Source organism: Aquarana catesbeiana, linkage group LG07 (genome assembly GCF_042186555.1).
Source record: "Aquarana catesbeiana isolate 2022-GZ linkage group LG07, ASM4218655v1, whole genome shotgun sequence".
Classification (NCBI taxonomy): Eukaryota; Metazoa; Chordata; class Amphibia; order Anura; family Ranidae; genus Aquarana; species Aquarana catesbeiana.
Window position 1 is genome coordinate 67076859 of NC_133330.1, and position 18625 is coordinate 67095483.

An 18625-nucleotide genomic window follows, 5' to 3' on the forward strand; every position below is an offset into this window, starting at 1 on the left:
AATGGGGATATTTATTATAGCAAAAAGTACAAAATATTGTGTTTTTTCAAAATTGTCATTCTCTTTTTGTTTATAGCGCAAAAAATAAAAAAAAGCAGAGATGATCAAATACCACCAAAAGAAAGCTCTATTTGTGGGAAAAAAAGGACATCAATTTTGTTTGGGTACAGCGTGGCACGACCGCGCAATTGTCAGTTAAAGCGACGCAGTGCTGTATCGCAAAAAATGCTCTGGTCATTGAGCATCCAAATCTTCCGGGGCTGAAGTGGTTAACAAATATAAGTATATTCTACATACAGATAAACAGTTTATCTCCAAATATTTTCCCTCCAAGATTGACGTTTGAAAGAAATACAATGAGATCATGTGAAATGGAACACCTGCCACTTCCCAAAATTCCTACCTACCTAGGTCCCAGTTATGAAGTCTTCCCACTACTCTGGGTCTGAACCCCATACGACCCATGATTGAACCACATACATCTGCTGTGCTAAACAATGAAAAGTACAGTAGTTGCCTTTTATCTTTGGGAAAGATTACTTGCTGGCAGAAAAATGCTTAAATTCCAACAGTTATCTAGCAATGATTACTATCATGTGTGCTTCAAACCATTATTTGAAATAGGTCAAACCTGAGTAACATCCCATGTGTTATAAGAATGCCCATCTACACATTAAAGTGCATGTCAGGGGAAAATAGATTTTCAGTACATCTATGCAATAGATGTACTTTTCCCATCTTTTTGTCTCTCTAAAAAACTCTCTTAAAAAAAAATGCAAGTACAGAATGCTTATTGATCTGCCAGAAATCCAGTGAGCTCCCAATTTCTTGTTTGAATTGAAAACACCATGCTTTTGCTGCACTGAAATCCAAAGCAGTGTTTTCAGCCCTGCACAGTTCTCTTATGCAGGACTACAGAACCCCAATATTAAAATGGTTGTAAACCCTTAGATATACCCAGAGAAATGACTAGCTTTAGGCAATACACAGACAAAACAAATCCACCTACACAAGTTGTACTGTGCCTGCTTATCTGCAGCCCCCTTTCCACCAGAGTCATTCAAAGTGTACAGTTTACACAGCATTTCTGATTGTCAGAAGGCGGGGGAGGGGGATCTAATGTCACATAATAAACAACATAGAGCAGGGTACTTAGTGTAAACTGAGACCTGAGTGGAGGAAATGGGCACACCCACCTCCACTCAGTCTCATAGAGAAACATATCGATAACCAAATAGTAACAAAAACATTTGCTCTCCTACCTACTATAAACCCCTACCCTCATATGGAAAACTTCCCAGCTGAGGCTGGCAATCATAGGCTGTGTGCTGGAGCACCCCTTTCCGTCCCCCTGGATCCCTTGAAGCTGGCATAACCCTTCAGAGTTGACTTATGTGGAGGAAGGAGACGGCATATAGAAATCCAGGTGCTTTGGATTAAGGCAAGTACACACTATAGAAGTATATGCTTTGTTCACAGGGCCGATCCTGGGCTGGTGCACGGGGTGCACCGTGCCCCGGCACTGCAAGCTGCTGTAGAGGTGGGGCACTGACCTTTGCAGCCGCCTCTGCTGTGCGCTGCACTGGTTCCTAGAATCGCCTGCCGCCCGGCATCTAGCAACCGGTGACGTCAGAGGTCGCGGCCGCCCCAACATTCAGAGCACGCCGCCTCCGCGGCTAGTAAACTAGCTCCACCCACCTCTGCCATGTTCTTCAGACAGCATGGCTCAGAGGGAGGGGAGCGGAGCACATCTGAAGAGAGCTGCCTGAGCCTGATTTGCTGTGAGTGACTGAGCTCAGCTGAGCAGCTGTCCACCTGCACTGCACCAGCATAGCACCTGCCGCTGCCTGACACCGTGTTCTGGAGGCTCGGAATTGACCCTCGGACTCACCCTGTAAGAAAGTTGTGCCATCAAATGCAGCCACTGTGCCCATCAAACGCAGCCACTGTGCCCATTAAACGCTGCCACTGTGCCCATCAAACGCAGCCACTGTGTCCATTAAACGCAGCCACTGTGCCCATCAAACGCAGCCACTGTGCCCATCAAACGCCGCCACTGTGCCCATCAAACGCCGTCACTGTGCCATAAAACGCAACCACTGTGCCATCAAACACAGCCACTGTGCCCATCAAATGCAGCCACTGTGCCCATTAAATGCAGCCACTGTACCATCAAATGCAGCCACTGTTCCCATCAATCGCCACCACTGTGCCCATCAAACGCCGCAACTGTGCCATCAAGCACAGCCACTGTGCCATCATATGCAGCCACTGTGCCCATCAAACGCAGCCATTGTGTCCATCAAATGCTGCCACTGTGCCCATCAAACGCAGCCACTGTGCCATCAAACGCAGCCACTGTGCCCCATCAAATGCTGCCACTGTGCCCATTAAACACTGCCATTGTGCCCATCAAATAGTGCCACATCAAATGCTGTCACTGTGCCCATCAAATAGTGCCACATCAAATGCTGCCACTGTGGCCATCAAATAGTGCTACATCAAATGCTGTCGCTGTGCCCATCAAATAATGCCACTTTAAATGCTGTCACTGTGTCCATCAAATAGTGCCACTATGACCAACCCCCCACCAAAGGAGAGGAGTTAGTAAGATGACCACGCCCATGTGGGGGCGCCAGAAATATTTCTGTGCCTGTGACCCTAGGATTGGCCCTGTTTGTTCAATTTTCTTTTCAGAAATGTACATCCATGTTAATGATATGAGGAGGAGATGTGTTCTGTAGTACAGCAAATGGGGAAATGGTCAGGGCTGACAACATTGCTTGGGATTTCAGTAAAGTAGAGTCACTGCACTGTCAGCTCAAACAGGAAGTTTGAAGCTCACTAATTTTGCTGGCAGATCAACAGGCTTTTTTCTGTATTTGCAGCATTTTTAAGTGATAAACATGAGGAATTGTGTATTGCAGCTGAATATTTCTTTTGCCCAAATATACACTTACACCTAACCAAATCTGATCCACTTCTGTATTTTTCTGTAGGTGGACTGCTATTGGCTTTATGTGCCATTTTGGTGTTCCATATGGCATTGGGGTGCCCTGACATCTGCACGTGCCAAACCTCTTCAAGGATGGTCGACTGTAGCTACAGAGGACTTCTTGAAATACCAAATCTGCCATTGCAAACACAAATTCTCTATTTGCAGGGGAACCAAATACGTGCTATAAACCACACATCTTTCACATACGTTGCAAGCCTGAGGATTTTAGACTTGTCTAATAACTCCATCTCAAGAGTGCCGCCATATGCCTTCCACTTCCTTCGCTCGCTGCAAGTCCTGAATCTCACCAACAACCTCATAGATCACCTTGAAAGCCAAGTGTTCACACCTCTTATGGCTCTAAAGGAACTGGATTTATCTCATAATAACCTCAGTGCATTACCAGAATCTTTAGGAAACAACACTCGGAACTTGACCATCTTAGGAGTGAGAAATAACCAACTGCAAAACGTTGACCGCATGGTCCTGGAGACCTTCATCAATCTGAAAGTCTTGCTTGCACGGTCCAACCCCTGGCAATGCAACTGCCCTGCTCTGGGCCTAAAGCTCTGGCTGGAGAATTTTTTATATAAAGGTCAGTAGACAATAAAACTGCATAGCTGACATTAGCAGCACGATGGAAAGTTTAACACAACAACCATCGTCACCTTTCCCTACCATGTAATCCGTCTGTCCTATTAATAGCAGATGTAATTATTGCACAAATTGTCATCGCTGGAGGTCAGGCTAACAAGGAGGGGAAAAAGAAATAAACTACACTAAATCCACTTCCTTTATGTTACACTTGATTGTAGATGACCTGTTACAGTATAGAAATGTCAGTGGCTGAGGAACGGTAGTTTCAGATTCTTCAAACATCATATTTTCACAGCTCATCAGCCAAATACTTAATTGCATTTTTCAGTTTTTCTCCTGAGATCGAATTTCAACTATTATTTCTCAAGGTATGTTTAAACATCTTTCTGTTACGGGTATTAGTTTTTGGAGAAAGGCCATAAGAAACACATTTTTGGTATTTGGGAAAATATAGAGGCAAGATTATAGCATTTAGGTAATTTCTGCATACATTAACATACAGTTACAGTCAATTTAACGTCAAATGCTGTGTGTGTGTGCCTATGTATTTAAAGTGGAGAATATAGGTTGCTGAGCCTGCATGGGAATTATTCCAAAATAAATACACAAACCTCTTTAAGCTTATCTATATCTATCTATCTATCTATCTATCTATCTATCTATCTATCTATCTATCTATCTATCTATCTATCTATCTATCTATCTACTGTTTTTCAACATAAAGAATACACAGGTAGGTCACTTCCCTTATGTCTTAACTGACTTGGACAGACTTGTCATGGTGAAGTACTGATTACCCTATGTATCAGAAAGCCACCACTCTCAGCCTATAATAGAACAAGGCAAGTGGGTTGCAAAGACCTAAAAAAAACATATTTGGTCTAATCCATGAAGCATAAATTATCATACCATTCTAATGCAGCCCTTAGATCAGGGGTAAGCAACCTTCTTTTTCACTTAAGGGCCGGATTCAATGTATATGAATGCATGGAGGGCCACATTCACCTGCTAATAAATTAAGATAATAATCTAGACCCCTTTACATTACACAGCCCCTGCGCTTCTGGACCCCTTTACATTACACAGCCCTGCACCTCTGGACCCCTTTACATTACCCAGCCCTGCACCTCTGGACCCCTTTACATTACACAGCCCAGCAACTCTGGACCCCTTTACATTACACAGCCCCCTGCACATCACAGAACCCCCCCCCACCCAGCCCCCCCCTGCATATAACATGTAATGCCTTAAAATTGCGCACACTTGTGGAATAGCGACAAACTATGGTACTTAAAAATCTCCATAGGCGACGCTTTAAAAATGTCTACAGGTTACCAGTTTAGAGTTACAGAGGAGGTCTTGTGGTAGAATGATTGCTCTCACTCTAAGGATTGCAGCCATACCTCACATGTGTCGTTTGAACACTGTTTACATTTGCGGGCGCGACTTACGTATGCGTTCACTTCTGCGCACGAGCATGGAGGGATGGGGCGCTGTACTTTATTTTTTTTATTTTATTAAAATTCTTTTTTTTTACACTGTCCTTTTAAAAAAAAATTCTAATCACCTTTATTGCTATCAGAAGAAATATAAACATCCCTTGTGACAGTAATAGGTAGTAACAGGTACTCTTTATGGAGGGATCTGGGGTCTATAAGACCCCAAAACCCTCCTTTGCACTTAAAAGCATTTAAAACACCAAGTTTGGCTGTCTTGAATACTGATTTTTTTTTTTTTAATTTGCCGACTTTAAGTCTTCTGTAAACCGGAAGTGATGTCTTGACATTGCTTCTGGGTTAGATCCGAGAACCGATCAAAGTCGATTCCGGCTTAATTTGGGTCTCCAGCCATTCAGACCTTCCCGTGGAAGGCGTGGAAGGCGGCGGGAGAGGGGCCCTTCCTGTCCCCTACCCTCTGCTTCTTAGCCGCATCAGGTGTTATCCCAAGAAAGCCGACCCGGGTTAAAATGTCCACAGGCAGGGTGCACATGAATTCATCACATGCACTGACGGTCCAGACATTTAGCGGCGGCGGACCGGGTGCGGCCCGTGGACCGTAGGTTGCCGAACCCCTGCATTAAATTAAAGTGATGGAGTAAGTGTTGTGCTACCACTTAAAACATAAATATTATTATAAATGAAAAAACATGATAAAGTAAACCATATATGTATCCAATAAATAGCACGCCCTTATTGTGCTTCAATAAACTTAGAACAGTTTCTAAAGTGCTAGTTCATGTGACATCCATATAGCATAATCTTCAAGTGCTTCTTTAACCACTTCACCAAACACCACTGTGTTCTCTATGCCCTTACCTCTATGATGTGATATGCATCGTATGTATAGACACACTCAACTTGATATCTCCACCGATATGTTCTACTATGGTCTTCTAATATGGCCTCCCTTACACTAGAGTACTTGTATGCAGTCAGGTACTCCCCAAGAAAAAAAGCAGGTTATGGTCCTTTGAAGAGTGCCTTATCATCTTGGAGATGGTTTATGGTGTAATACTGCTTAGAATACTTAATATATTAAAATGATGCTTACATGAAATAAAAGCATTCATTGGGGTTAAAAACTTCCTTAATATGACGTCACTTCTGGTCTGCGATCCCTCAGGCTTTACCCTGTGTGTTACGTCACGCAACACGTGACTTCATCTGGCACTTTAGAAACTGTTCTAAGTTTATTGAAGCACAAAAAGCACATCCTATTTATTGGATAAACATATGGTTTATTTTATCACGTTTTTGTAATTTATAATAATATTTATGTTTTAAGTGGTAGCGCAATACTTAGGCTCCTTTCAGATGGAGAAGAATCCGTCAAGCAGATCCGCCTGCTCAGCAGGGGGTTCTCTGCACTGATCCCCGCTGTGTAGGCGGATGACAGATCCGTGTCCGCTCCCCTATGCAGAGCGGACAGGGACACAGCCCGCTCTTCTCTATAGGGTGGTCGGATGGATAACGGACCGCCTGTCCGATTCCGCCAGCTGGTTGAATGAAAAAAACTGACCCTATTCCCCTATCCACACATTCAAGATGGATTTGGGAATAACTGCTGAACTATTGTGTTCTGATGGAGGAGATATCAAACAAGCTTTTATCCAACAGGCTGGTTGCACAGAAGTCGACTGGAAGATTGACTTCTGTACAACCATTGTCCCCAATACATGGATCAAAATTCGTCCAGGGTCAGGGTTAGGGGGATACAGGCAGTACTCTCAAACTGGGTGCGGCCCCATTGGGTCTGCAGGTGAACTTATGTTCAGCTTGGAAACACAGGTCTGTCTCCAGTGTAGCATCATCCCTCCTGCCTCCTACATTTTCCTATTTGTCAGCCAAGCAATACACCTTAATGAAAGACCAAGAGGAAGGCTCAGGAGGTAGTAGTGGCAAGGCAGGGGTGGGCCTTAATGAAACTTTTACAAGAAGTGAAAATTTGTACATAGAGTAATTTTAGCTGCCTACATCTTTGGATCGAATGATTGTTTTTGTAAGAAAAAAGGGAGTGGTCATGGACATTAATAACATGGACATTAATAAATACTATTGAGGAATCTTTGATTGGTCTAAACTGTACAATCATATATTTTGCTTAAAAGTGATTGGATGGAACTCAAGCTCCCTTTCATGTGATGACTATCTAATATTTCTATCCAATTAAAATATCTCTCTCCTATCTGGAGATGGGAAGTCTAGAGCCTGCTTTGAAGATTTGGCTGGCTTCATCTATCTACCTACCCCCTGATGACATTATTATAATATACAACATTTGGATTTACCATACTAACAATGGTGACAGCAGGAAAGACCAATTCTCTTGAGCTTCAGGAGACAATGTTATAAATGACCAACAAGTTCCTGGCAAACATACACACTTTGGCCCATATCTCAGAATAATTCCATATTAATTGTGCATATTTCCTACAAGTATATATTTTATTGAGCAAAGTCATTTCCTACTCTTTGACATACCATTTCCAAATAAGGTTTGTCACAGGTTCAATTTAAGGTGGAACTGAACCCTCATATTTTTTACAACCAAGGAAGCTGCCATCTTAGCCTCTGCTTGTTCTAAAATTGAAAAGGAAAAAAAGAACGCACCAGCCTTGTGCATTATCCTTTGGATTTTTATTAAAAGTGAATAAAAAGAAAACTATTCACAAACATCTGTAGCAATCTTGCAATGTAAATAGTCACCGAATAGCAGCAACTGGTCTAGAGCAAATGATGTACTCAAAAGGTCACGAAGGAAATAACGGGGGCCACTGCCGGCTCTGGATTGCTACAGATGTTTGTGAGTAGTTTTCTTTTTGTTCACTTTTAATAAAAATCCAAAGGATAATGCACAAGGCTGGTGCGCCCATTTTTTCCTTTTCTCTTTGACTGTTAGGATACCCCTATCCTTGAGGGCAGCAAGGCCTGTGACATATAATATCACTATACATAGACTGTCTGGTAATCCACTCGTGTGCAGGAGCATTTGTTTTCTTGTTCTAAAATTGCCATGGTACTGCACATGTAATCAGTTATGACACCAGCCATTCAATGTCTTGACAGTTCGGTTGAGAGCACAGACAACTATGACGAAACAGTTAAATTGATAGGTTTAGTTCTGCTTTAAGCACACTGTGCCACCACAGAATGACATTCAATATTTCCATTAGGCTACAAGAGACCTGTATCACACATTTACACCAACAAAGATTGATTAAAAAAACGCCTGGACCTGTAACAAAGTCTATTTCTTTTACACTCAAAGTTACAAGGGATTAGTGCTAAAATGTTTCCAACAGACTACCAGAAACAAGCAATAAAAATATCCCACTGAGCCTTAAGGCCAAGTTCACATCTCTGCGGCTGGGGAATGCACACAAAATGGCAAAATGGCGTGCATTCCTGGCCCACAGAGGAACCCACTGCACTTTAGCAGATGTGCGATGCCAATAATTCTTAATGATACAAAATGCATGGGCAACCAAATGCGGTTCAGTGTGGTGTGATTTTAAAAAAAAGGGTCAGGGACTTTTCCGCCATGTTCCTGCAGGTGGGGCAGCCCATTTAAATGAATTGACTGCCCTATTCACAGAAGGCAGCCACCAAGATCTGAGATGAACCTAAAACTGAACTCTAGGCATATACAACCCATTTTAAATATATTCCTCAATACAAAGAATATCAGCCCATTTCTGTGCAACAAACATCTGCTATAAGCAAACCTAGATATAACCTTGGAAAGTAACAAAGAAACATCATCAAAGTGCTGTGCAAAGCTTGTGCTGATTTCAGTACTATGGGAGGGGACCAGCAGGTCCACCCACTAAAGGCTGCTAGTAGAAAACCATAGAAGGGGATGGAGACAAGACCAGTCACTCTATACAGGGAGAGCGAGCAGAAGTAGCTGGTCATTATTACAGGAAGCTCCAGCACAAATGCAAAGTGCAGGATTTTTTTCATGCAGGATCACTGCCTAGAACTTGAAGAATGTGGAAAAAAAATCACCCCACAATTTAAGTAAGAAGACATGTGCCTCTTGTATTTAGACAATATTTCTTTAACCTGGATTTCTGTTTTGAATGTCACACCTTACAGTTCAAATAGCTTGCCAGTGAATTGAATGGGGTGTAATTCTAGATTATTATTATTTAACCACTTCATCTCCGGAAGATTTAGCCCCCTTCATGACCAGGCCATTTTTTGCGATACGGCACTGCGTTATTTTAACTGACAATTGCGCGGTCGTGCCAAGCTCTACTCGTTTTTCTCCCACAAACAGAGCTTTCTTTTGGTGATATTTGTTGACTTCTGCATTTTTGTTTTTTTTTTTGCAAAAACAAAAAAGAGCAAGAATTAAAAAAAAAATTTAAAGAAACAACAACAAAGCATATGTTGATTGGTCGCAAAAGTTATAGTGTCTACAAACTATGGGATACATTTATGGAATTTTAATGTATTTATTTTATATATTTGTGATCTGGCGCACAGTTGCCACCCTGTAGCATTAAAACTGCAATAGGGAGGTCAGCAAGAGGTTAATAAGCCAGCACAGCTTTTAGTTAGCACAAACGTCTTCCTTCTTGTATGATGAAAATGATGTGTTGACATAGTAACACGTTAACGTTGTAAAGTGCTGCGCAAACTGTTGGCACTATATACAGTGCCTTCAAAACTTTTCATACCCCTTTGAAATTTTCATTTCTATCTATTTACCAATGCTAGCAGCATAAGGATTGAAAATAGCTAATGTTAATTGGGAGAGTTTCGTTTTGCTTTAAGGCCTCATGCACACTGGACGTTTTTGGATGTTTTTACAGCAGCTGTTTTTGGCTTCAGACGTCTTTTTTGTACAGTCAATAAACTCTCCAGCATGTTATCCTATGTATCCATGCACACATAGGATGTTATCAACTGTTTTTGGCTGCAAAAACCCCCCAAAACTAGTGAGTTCTGAGAGGAGTTTTTCAGCTGTAAAAACGCTCTAACGTCAATAAATGTCTAAAAACGCTGATAAACGCTCAAAAATGCGGCTCACCAGAGTTTAACGATTTTGATCCCATTGAAATAAATAAATAAAAAAAAAAACGCTCAAAAATGCTGATGCTAAAAAACCCAAAAAAATTTTATTGCAAACATTTTGAAAAACTCACTGCAAAGCTACTGGCATTCTTATAACGTTATTATAACGTCCAGTGTGCATGAGGCCTTAGGGTCCATCCATATGTGCGGCCCATCTTGTCAGCTCTCTGAAGGGCGATCCGCAGTGGATCGCTTTTTAACCGCTTCAGCCCCGGAAGATTTTATCCCCTTCCTGACCAGAGCACTTTTTGCGATTCGGTACTGCTTCACTTTAACTGACAATTGCGCAGTCGTGCGACGTTGCAACCAAACAAAATTGATGTCCTTTTTTTCCCACAAATAGAGCTTTCTTTTGGTGGTATTTGAATACCTCTGCGGTTTTTATTTTTTGCGCTATAAACAACAAAAGAGCGACAATTTTGAAAAAAAAAAATCTATATTTTTTACTTTTTGCTATAATAAATATCCCCCAAAAATATATAAAAAAACAAATTTTTTCCTCAGTTTAGGCCGATATGTATTCTTCTACAAATTTTTGGTAAAAAAAAAATCGCAATAAGCTTATATTGATTGGTTTGCGCAAAAGTCTTCAAAATAGGGGATAGTTTTATGCCATTTTTATTATTATTTTTTTTTATTAGTAATGGCGGCGATCTGCGATTTTTACCATGACTGCGACATTATGGCGGACACATCGGACACTTTTGACACTATTTTGGGACCATTGTCATTTATACAGCGATCAGTGCTATAAAAATGCACTGATTACTGTGTAAATGACACTGGCAGGGAAGGGGTTAAACACTAGGGGGTGATGAAGGGGTTAAGTGTGTCCTAGGGAGTGATTCTTACTGTGGGGGGGATGGGCTTCCACTCACATGACAGCGATCACTGCTCCCGATGACAGGGAGCAGTGGATCTCAGTCATGTCACAAGGCAGAACGGGGAAATGCCTTGTTTACATAGGCACTTCTCTGTTCTGAGGCTCCGTGACACGATCGCGGGGAGACTGGCGTACATCGAGTCTGCCGGTCCTGCGGGCACGGGCCCGCTAGCCCCGCCAATTAAAGGGGATGTACAGGTATGCCCATTTGCCCACCACTGCCATTGTGCTGACGTATATTGGCGTGCGGCAAGTGGTTAAACATGTTGGACAGGCGGTGAAGATGTGCATTGCATGTGGTTGCAGTACGGCCCCCTTCACTTGAATGGGTTGCATTAAGCAGCGGTGCCACTCAACCAATGCAACATGCCACAAGCGTAGCATGTGTACAGTCCTTATGTCACGTACACACGACCGGATATTTCCGTCGGAATGAACTCTGATGGTCTTTTCGAAGGAGTTCCGCCAGAGTTCCGCTGAGACGGACTTGCCTACACACTATCACACCAAAGTCCTTTCATTTAGAACGCGATGACGTACGACAGGACTAGAAAAAGGAAGTTCAATAGCCAGTAGCCAATAGCTGCCCTTGCGTCGTTTTTGGTCCGTCGAAATAGTATACAGACGAACGGTTTTCCCGATAGGAACTGATTCCGTCGGAAAGATTTGAAACATGTTCTATTTCTAGGTCCATCAGAATTTTAGAATGAAAAAGTCTGATGAAGCCCACACACGACTGGAATGTGTGACGGAATGATTCCTTCGGACCTTTTCTGCCGGAAAGTCCGGTCGTGTGTATGCGGCATTAGTGATTGCATGCCTTTTCTCAGCTGGGTGGTCAGAGGTGGTAAAACTGCGGCTCAAACACCTGATTTAAACGCCCTCTGGCTGCCCATGCAAACAAGCCCTAGCATCTCTCTGAATCATACATGACTTGATAGGGACTTTTAAGGACAAAGTCAATATGCTTTGCCCCAGTTTACCCAAGATTTATTTATGTTTTTGTTACTATATAGTTTACACTTTAAAGGCAGAGCCCAGATAATGGAAGCAAGCAGTTCCATGTAACATTAACTCTAATTTTATCTGCTGATGCTTCACCTAATGTGCTTTACATTCTAGTGCCAGAATCCATATAATGTTATCCTTTCAGTGAATACTGTGCATGGTCTTGACATTACAACCACACTGCTAATGTCTCTTGTCAAAGAGCTGTCTCTGGACTGTGTCTAACCTGTGCTGCATCTGCTATAGATTACAATCAGTAACTTGACAGGGGAAAAAAAAAAAAAAAAATATGCAAAGTAACTGATTAATTAACAAGGCCTGAGAAAAGCAAGATGGACGCTCCTGGGGAATAGTTAGGGCTTCCATGTTGTATCACCTCCCAATTACAAAGGCTGCCACATCGCTCATGTTAACATGCACTAGGATTAATAATGAAGTTCACATTCTTCTGCTCCCGGCCTGTGAGGTTTCTTTTCATTTGTCTGAATGAACACCTCAGCTTGAGTCCACATGGAGTCTGGCTTACATGTTGCATACTGGATTCAGCCATATTGTGCTATCAGCAGATAAATGCTCATCAATTATGAACCAGAGTATGAATGGAAGCTTCACCTGACAGCCTTCACGTGCCAAATATTACCTCGAGTACGGGGGGGAAATCAGCTCAGTATGAGCTGTGATGAGTTACGAGACATTGTACGGCTCAAAAATATGTATTATTTTATTAAAAATAATACGAGGCATATTATGAATGCTGCTGGCGAATCAATTCCTGGTTTTTAAAAGATATACGCCAGGAAGTACATTCACCTACAGTGAATGTTTGGTGAATGTTATGCTCCAAACATACAATCGGATTTTCCGCCAACAAAACCGCTGATTTTTGTTCGAAGGATGTTGGCTCAAACGTACCTTGCATACACATGGTCACACAAATGTTGGCCAACAATTGCGAACGTGGAAAAGTGGTGACGTACAAGACGTACGATGAGCCGAGAAAAAGGAAGTTAAATAGCCAGTGCGGCTCCGTCTGCTTGATTCCGAGCATGCGTGAACTTTTGTGCGTCAGACTTGCGTACACAGGATCGGACTTTCCGACAACAAAGTTTTGTTGGTGGAAAATTTGAGAACCTGCTAAGAAACATTTGTTGGCTGAAAGTCCAACAGCAAATGTTCGATGGAGCATACACACGGTTGGACTTTCCGACAACAGGCTCACATCCAACATTTCCCGTCGGACAATCCGACCGTGTGTGCGGGGCATAAGAGTCACTTTTTATAATGAGAAGCCTTTGTGTTTGAGTAATGGAAAGAAAGAGAATTTGGTCAGGGGGACTTTGAATGAGGCCAATCACTATATAGAGTAAGCACATGGGGTATAAAGCATAGTATTACTTGTATGAGTTTATTACACAATATATTTTTATTTATATTATGTAATAAACTCATACAAGTAATACTATGCTTTATACCCCATGTGCTTACTCTATATAGTGATTGGCCTCACTCAAATCCCCCTGACCAAATTCTCTTTCTTTCTGTCCAAATTTGAGATAGAGGCCAATATAGTGATGATGCCACGGGACCACATAATTTTTTTCTTTGTGTTTGAGTAATGTTTTCTTTTAATAAAGTAGTTAACTGCTTGGCCATCATTCTACTATAGGTCGGACAAGAGCTTTCCCATCCTGTGTGGACATCATATGACGTCCTCCCAACTACCATACCGGGCCAATACCAGTACCCTGTGATTACTGTGACCAACCATAGTGATTACATGACAGTTGTACACAAATAATGCATTTTTTTTTAATAGCCAGTCATTAGGGTTTATTTACTAAAGCTGGAGAGCGCAACATGAGGCTCACTTTTGCATAGAAACCAATCAGCTTCTAACCTCAGCTTGTTCAATTAAGAGTTGGCAATAAAACCTGTTTTGTTTACATGCAGAAGTGAGCCTGATTTTGCACTCTCCAACTTTAGTAAATAAACCTCATTGTGTACTATTGTGTTGCTCACAGTGATCACATAGTACAGATAGGGCCAAACACAGTGCACCTGTGACCAATCACAGCTTCACAAAAGTACACAAGGAATGAATAGATGCCATTCATAAAAAAGTTTGCTTATAACAGTGATCATCACTGTTATAAGCAATCATAGTGTGTTAAAAAAAAAAATCCAGATCACCTCCCCAGAGTAGTACGGTGTCACTATGGTAACACTGTACTGCTCTGGTCACAGTATGCAAAAAAATCATAAAAAAATAAAAATATATATATAATTTTTTAAAATTTTTTTTTACATACTGTCACCAGTCAGTGTCCCTGATCACCGCCACACCAGTCATATGGTGATGCTGTACTGCTATTTCCTGATAGCATTGAAGCATACCTGTTTCTACCTGTTTCATTCCTGTTTTCATACCTGGAAGGAGAAGATGTCATCTTCTAGCTGGTGATCACTGTCGCTTGACATTACTTACCAAAGCAATGTAGCAAAACCACTGTTCTTTTATTAAAATGTCTCCTTTTGCCCATTAGGGCCATATCACTCTGGTGTTTTTGCAACAGCGATCTTTTTTTTAATTTAAGCATTTTTCTGACTTCATGTAGAGCTAAAGGCAAAACGTGTTTTCAATTTTGAATAGAGTAGGGGGTATAATGAGAGCAAATCCCACTAAAGTGACGGAATCTCTGGCTGACAACAGGGTCACCAGAACCCATTTTCCATAGGAAGATTTCTCCTCTACTCTTGTTCTGGTGATACCCCAAAATTTGTGATTTTCTTCTACTTTTCCTATTGATGGTAAACAGGACAAACTGAGAGGATAAATCTTCCTAGTGGGGACACAGGCAGCAATAAAAACCTGCAGGTTTTCTAATCCCTCACTAATTTCACTACATTCCCTTTCTGGGGAGAGTCACCACCTAAATATGTTCTGGTGACCACTGTCATTAAAACGAGAAGTGTTGGAACATCCAAAATGTTACAATTATCACCAGAACAAGGGAAAATTTCCATTTTTTGCATCTTTGGAACAGGAGGTGAATCTCCCCAAGAGAATACACATAGCAAAAAATAAACCAAGACTTTTAACCCTAATGCCCTGTACACACGGTCGGACATTGATCGGACATTCCGACAACAAAATCCATGGATTTTTTCCGACGGATGTTGGCTCAAACTTGTCTTGCATACACACGGTCACACAAAGTTGTTGGAAAATCCAATCGTTCTAAACGCGGTGACATAAAACATGTACTTCGGGACTATAAACGGGGCAGTAGCCAATAGCTTTCATCTCTTTATTTATTCTGAGCATGCGTGGCACTTTGTGTGTTGGATTTGTGTACACACGATCGGAACAGACAACAGATTTTGTTGTCGGAAAATTTTATAGCAAGCTCTCAAATTTTGTGTGTCGGAAATTCCGATGGAAAATGTGTGATGGAGCCCACACACGATCGGAATTTCCGACAAAAAGGTCCTATCACACATTTTCCGTCAGAAAATCCGACCGTGTGTACGGGGCATTATCCAAACACGAAAAAAAGTTTTAGCTGTACATACACTTTAAGTATAAGTTTCATACACCAATGTTTATTAGAAATTCACATACACTTATATTATTTACTTTTTTGGAATGGTTTATTTCTCATTTTTTCCTACATTCCTGAAAATCATTTCTTTTATGAGTTGAATTTTCTGTGGTCCAATTAAATTGGTCAATATTTTTTCTAGTATCACAAATTGCTGCATAAAGCTTGCAAAACCAAGCCAATTATTTGGAGGCTTTTGGCAGCAGCTGTCTTTATTTCCTCTAGAGGTTCTGTCCATAAATAAAGAGCCTCACAAAAAAAAAAAAAAAAATACATAAACAGTTATCCAAACGTATTCTGGGATACAAAAAATTCTTGGTGCAGATTCCAGTAGGCCATATGCCTAAAATATTTATTCTTTGTGCCAGGTAAAAGATTATGGGCTGTACCTCTGTCAAATAGCCGATTATCTGATCCGTCTTTAATGCAGAGATGTACAGGGATCTAAATCCCCACCAATCTCTACTGCATAAAAGAGCTATAATTACATATTCCCTGAATTATGAAAAAACACCACTCATCAGCATTATTATTATTACTATTATTATTTTGAATAGTGTTTCCAAGTAATGCTTAAATTACTTTAAAAGGGGTCATGTAATTTGTGTTCCGTAAGTACACATTTTGAGCTATTTTTGTTACAGTGTATTAAGCATAAACTTTTTTTTTTTTAGTTTTTGTTTTGGAAAACGTAGTGAAAGGTTTTTATTTTTTCCTGTCTGGAGTCAATTGAGGAGATTCCTCTCTATCGCTTTTTGCAAAGACAAAACAGGAGTGAGAAGTTGTCATTGGAACAGACGGCCCCATGGGGAGATGTTTCCCTCACTTCCTGTTCTGGTGACTAAGTATATTTGGAACCATAATAATAATAATAATAATAATAAAGTTTTTCCATATACACATACCTAAATTTAATCATAGTGATTGTTCATGTGGCTTTTACTGTTTGTTGCTGTGACCTATTTTTTATTGATCATAATTTAATAGTGATTTAATAGCTATGTATTTCAGACAGTGCAAGCAGAATGCTTGCTAAACAGTTGCTGAGATAAACTGAATTACCGGATAAGCATGCTATATAAAGTAAGTTTTTAAGTGTTTAATACTTAGCAGAGTCCCCCCCCCCCCCCCCCCAGCAAAAAATGTAAAGTCAGCAGCTACACATACTGCAGCTGCTGACTTTTAATATTAGGACACTTACCAGTCCTGGAATCCAGCGATGTGCGAACCCCAGCTGATGCTTCCATTGTCTCTCCGATGCTGCCGCCGCCATTGCCTGTAAGGGAAACCGGCAGTGAAGCCTTGTGGCTTCACAGCCAGTTCCCTACTGCGCACTGCGCTTTCTGAATGGCCCAGCAGCAGGGGAAGGGCGAGGGGGCTAAACTTCTGAGTGATCTCACCGCGGCAAGATCTCTCAGAAGTGGGGACAGGTACCTGTCAAAACCTGGTACCCGCTCCCCCTTCACCCCAAAAGGTGCCAAATGTGGCACCGGAGAGGGGGAGGAGGCAGGTAAGCAGAGCTTCTACTTTTGGGTGGAACTCCCCCTCAAAGTGGAACTTCACCCCTAAAAGGAAGTTTTGATTTTCTATAACCTCCTCCCTCCTCTTTATATAACACCGCATTTGACACACTATATTGAGCCAGTAAGTAGATTTTGTATTATATCTGTGTTTGGTCCATACTGTATCTTTTATGAATAGAGTTCCCATGGGTCCGTTTTTTTAGATTATTTTGATCTTTTTTTGATCTTTTATTCATATATTGTTTTTTTGGATTTTTTTCGTTCGTTTTTTAATTTTTGGACACGCTATCTCATCTAACATATTTTGTCGTTTTCCAAACCATTATAGGTCACCATTGGCTGTCTGGCGTGATGTGAAAGGCTTGTTTTCTTCACAGCCTGTCATAGGAGAAAACTACATTATATGTATCCCTCATATTGTGACATTATGTGCCCTAAGTGGTGTCCTCCTGTAGTTGGCTGCCTGTTTTCTTCCCTGTGCTCTCCCACACGGTCATCCATCAGTGGCTGCTGGATCTATGTTGGTGGGTGACGGGTTGGAGGAGATTTATGTGGCTTGTTTTGTTTGTGATTTTTTTTTGTTTTTTGATTTATGTGTTATATGACATGTTAGTATGGGAAGGCAAGGAGCATAGGCTCTTATTAGTGTAGTGGGAGTGTACTTCTAATTGATTTATTGGTAATTGTTTAATTGCTTAATTGCCAAACCATGTATCATGCATATACATATATATTTCATGCAATGTATGTGTATATGAGGCTTGAGTAAGCGCTGAATTTAGCGCAAAATGCGTTACCTTTTATGTTCCTGTCATACCCGTGATGTGATTTTAATGCTTCAATAAAGATACCAAGGAGTGCAGAAATATTCCAAATTTTGCATGTTACTGTCCCTTCTCTTCAACTTTTGGACAGTTTTGTGGAGGGGGGAGGAGGGTACCTGGTTTTGACCCAGTTTGTCTAGGCCACTGGTGTCCAAACTACGGCCCTCCAGCTGTTGCGGAACTACACTTCCCATGAGGCATTGTAAAACTCTGACATTCACAGACATGACTAGGCATGATGGGAGTTGTAGTTCCTTAACAACTGGAGGGCCATAGTTTGGACACCACTGGACTAGGCGAACAGAGCGGAAGTTCGATCCCTCCCTCTGCCTGCAGCCTCCTGGGGCACGTCACAGGTTGAAGGAGGCTGCAGGACCATTCACAGGGCGCAGTGCAGATTGCACATGCGCAGTGGGGAGCTGGCTGTGAAGCTGCAAGGAGTCAGCTTCCCACAGTTAACAAGGCAGCGCCAGAGACCCATAAAGAACCGGCCTGGGTAAGAAAAGCACTGTATCCCTGGACAGGTAAGTGTCCTTTCATTAAAAGTCAGCAGCTACAGTATTTATAGCTGCTGACTTTTATAGCGGGGGGGGGGCTGAAGAACCTCTT

The 18625-nt window shown here is 41.5% G+C and overlaps 2 protein-coding genes across 4 annotated transcripts in view; one reads left to right on the top strand and one right to left on the bottom strand.

Moving 5' to 3' along the window:
- Nucleotides 1-18625, bottom strand: part of CACNA2D3 (calcium voltage-gated channel auxiliary subunit alpha2delta 3) — a 1508837-nt gene that overhangs the window by 288908 nt on the left and 1201304 nt on the right. The window lies entirely within an intron of this gene.
- Nucleotides 1-18625, top strand: part of LRTM1 (leucine rich repeats and transmembrane domains 1) — a 36103-nt gene that overhangs the window by 13118 nt on the left and 4360 nt on the right. Inside the window, exon 2 of the mRNA XM_073592286.1 lies at nt 3000-3593. Coding sequence (XP_073448387.1) covers nt 3000-3593 — 594 coding nt within the window. The remainder of the gene's footprint in view (nt 1-2999; nt 3594-18625) is intronic.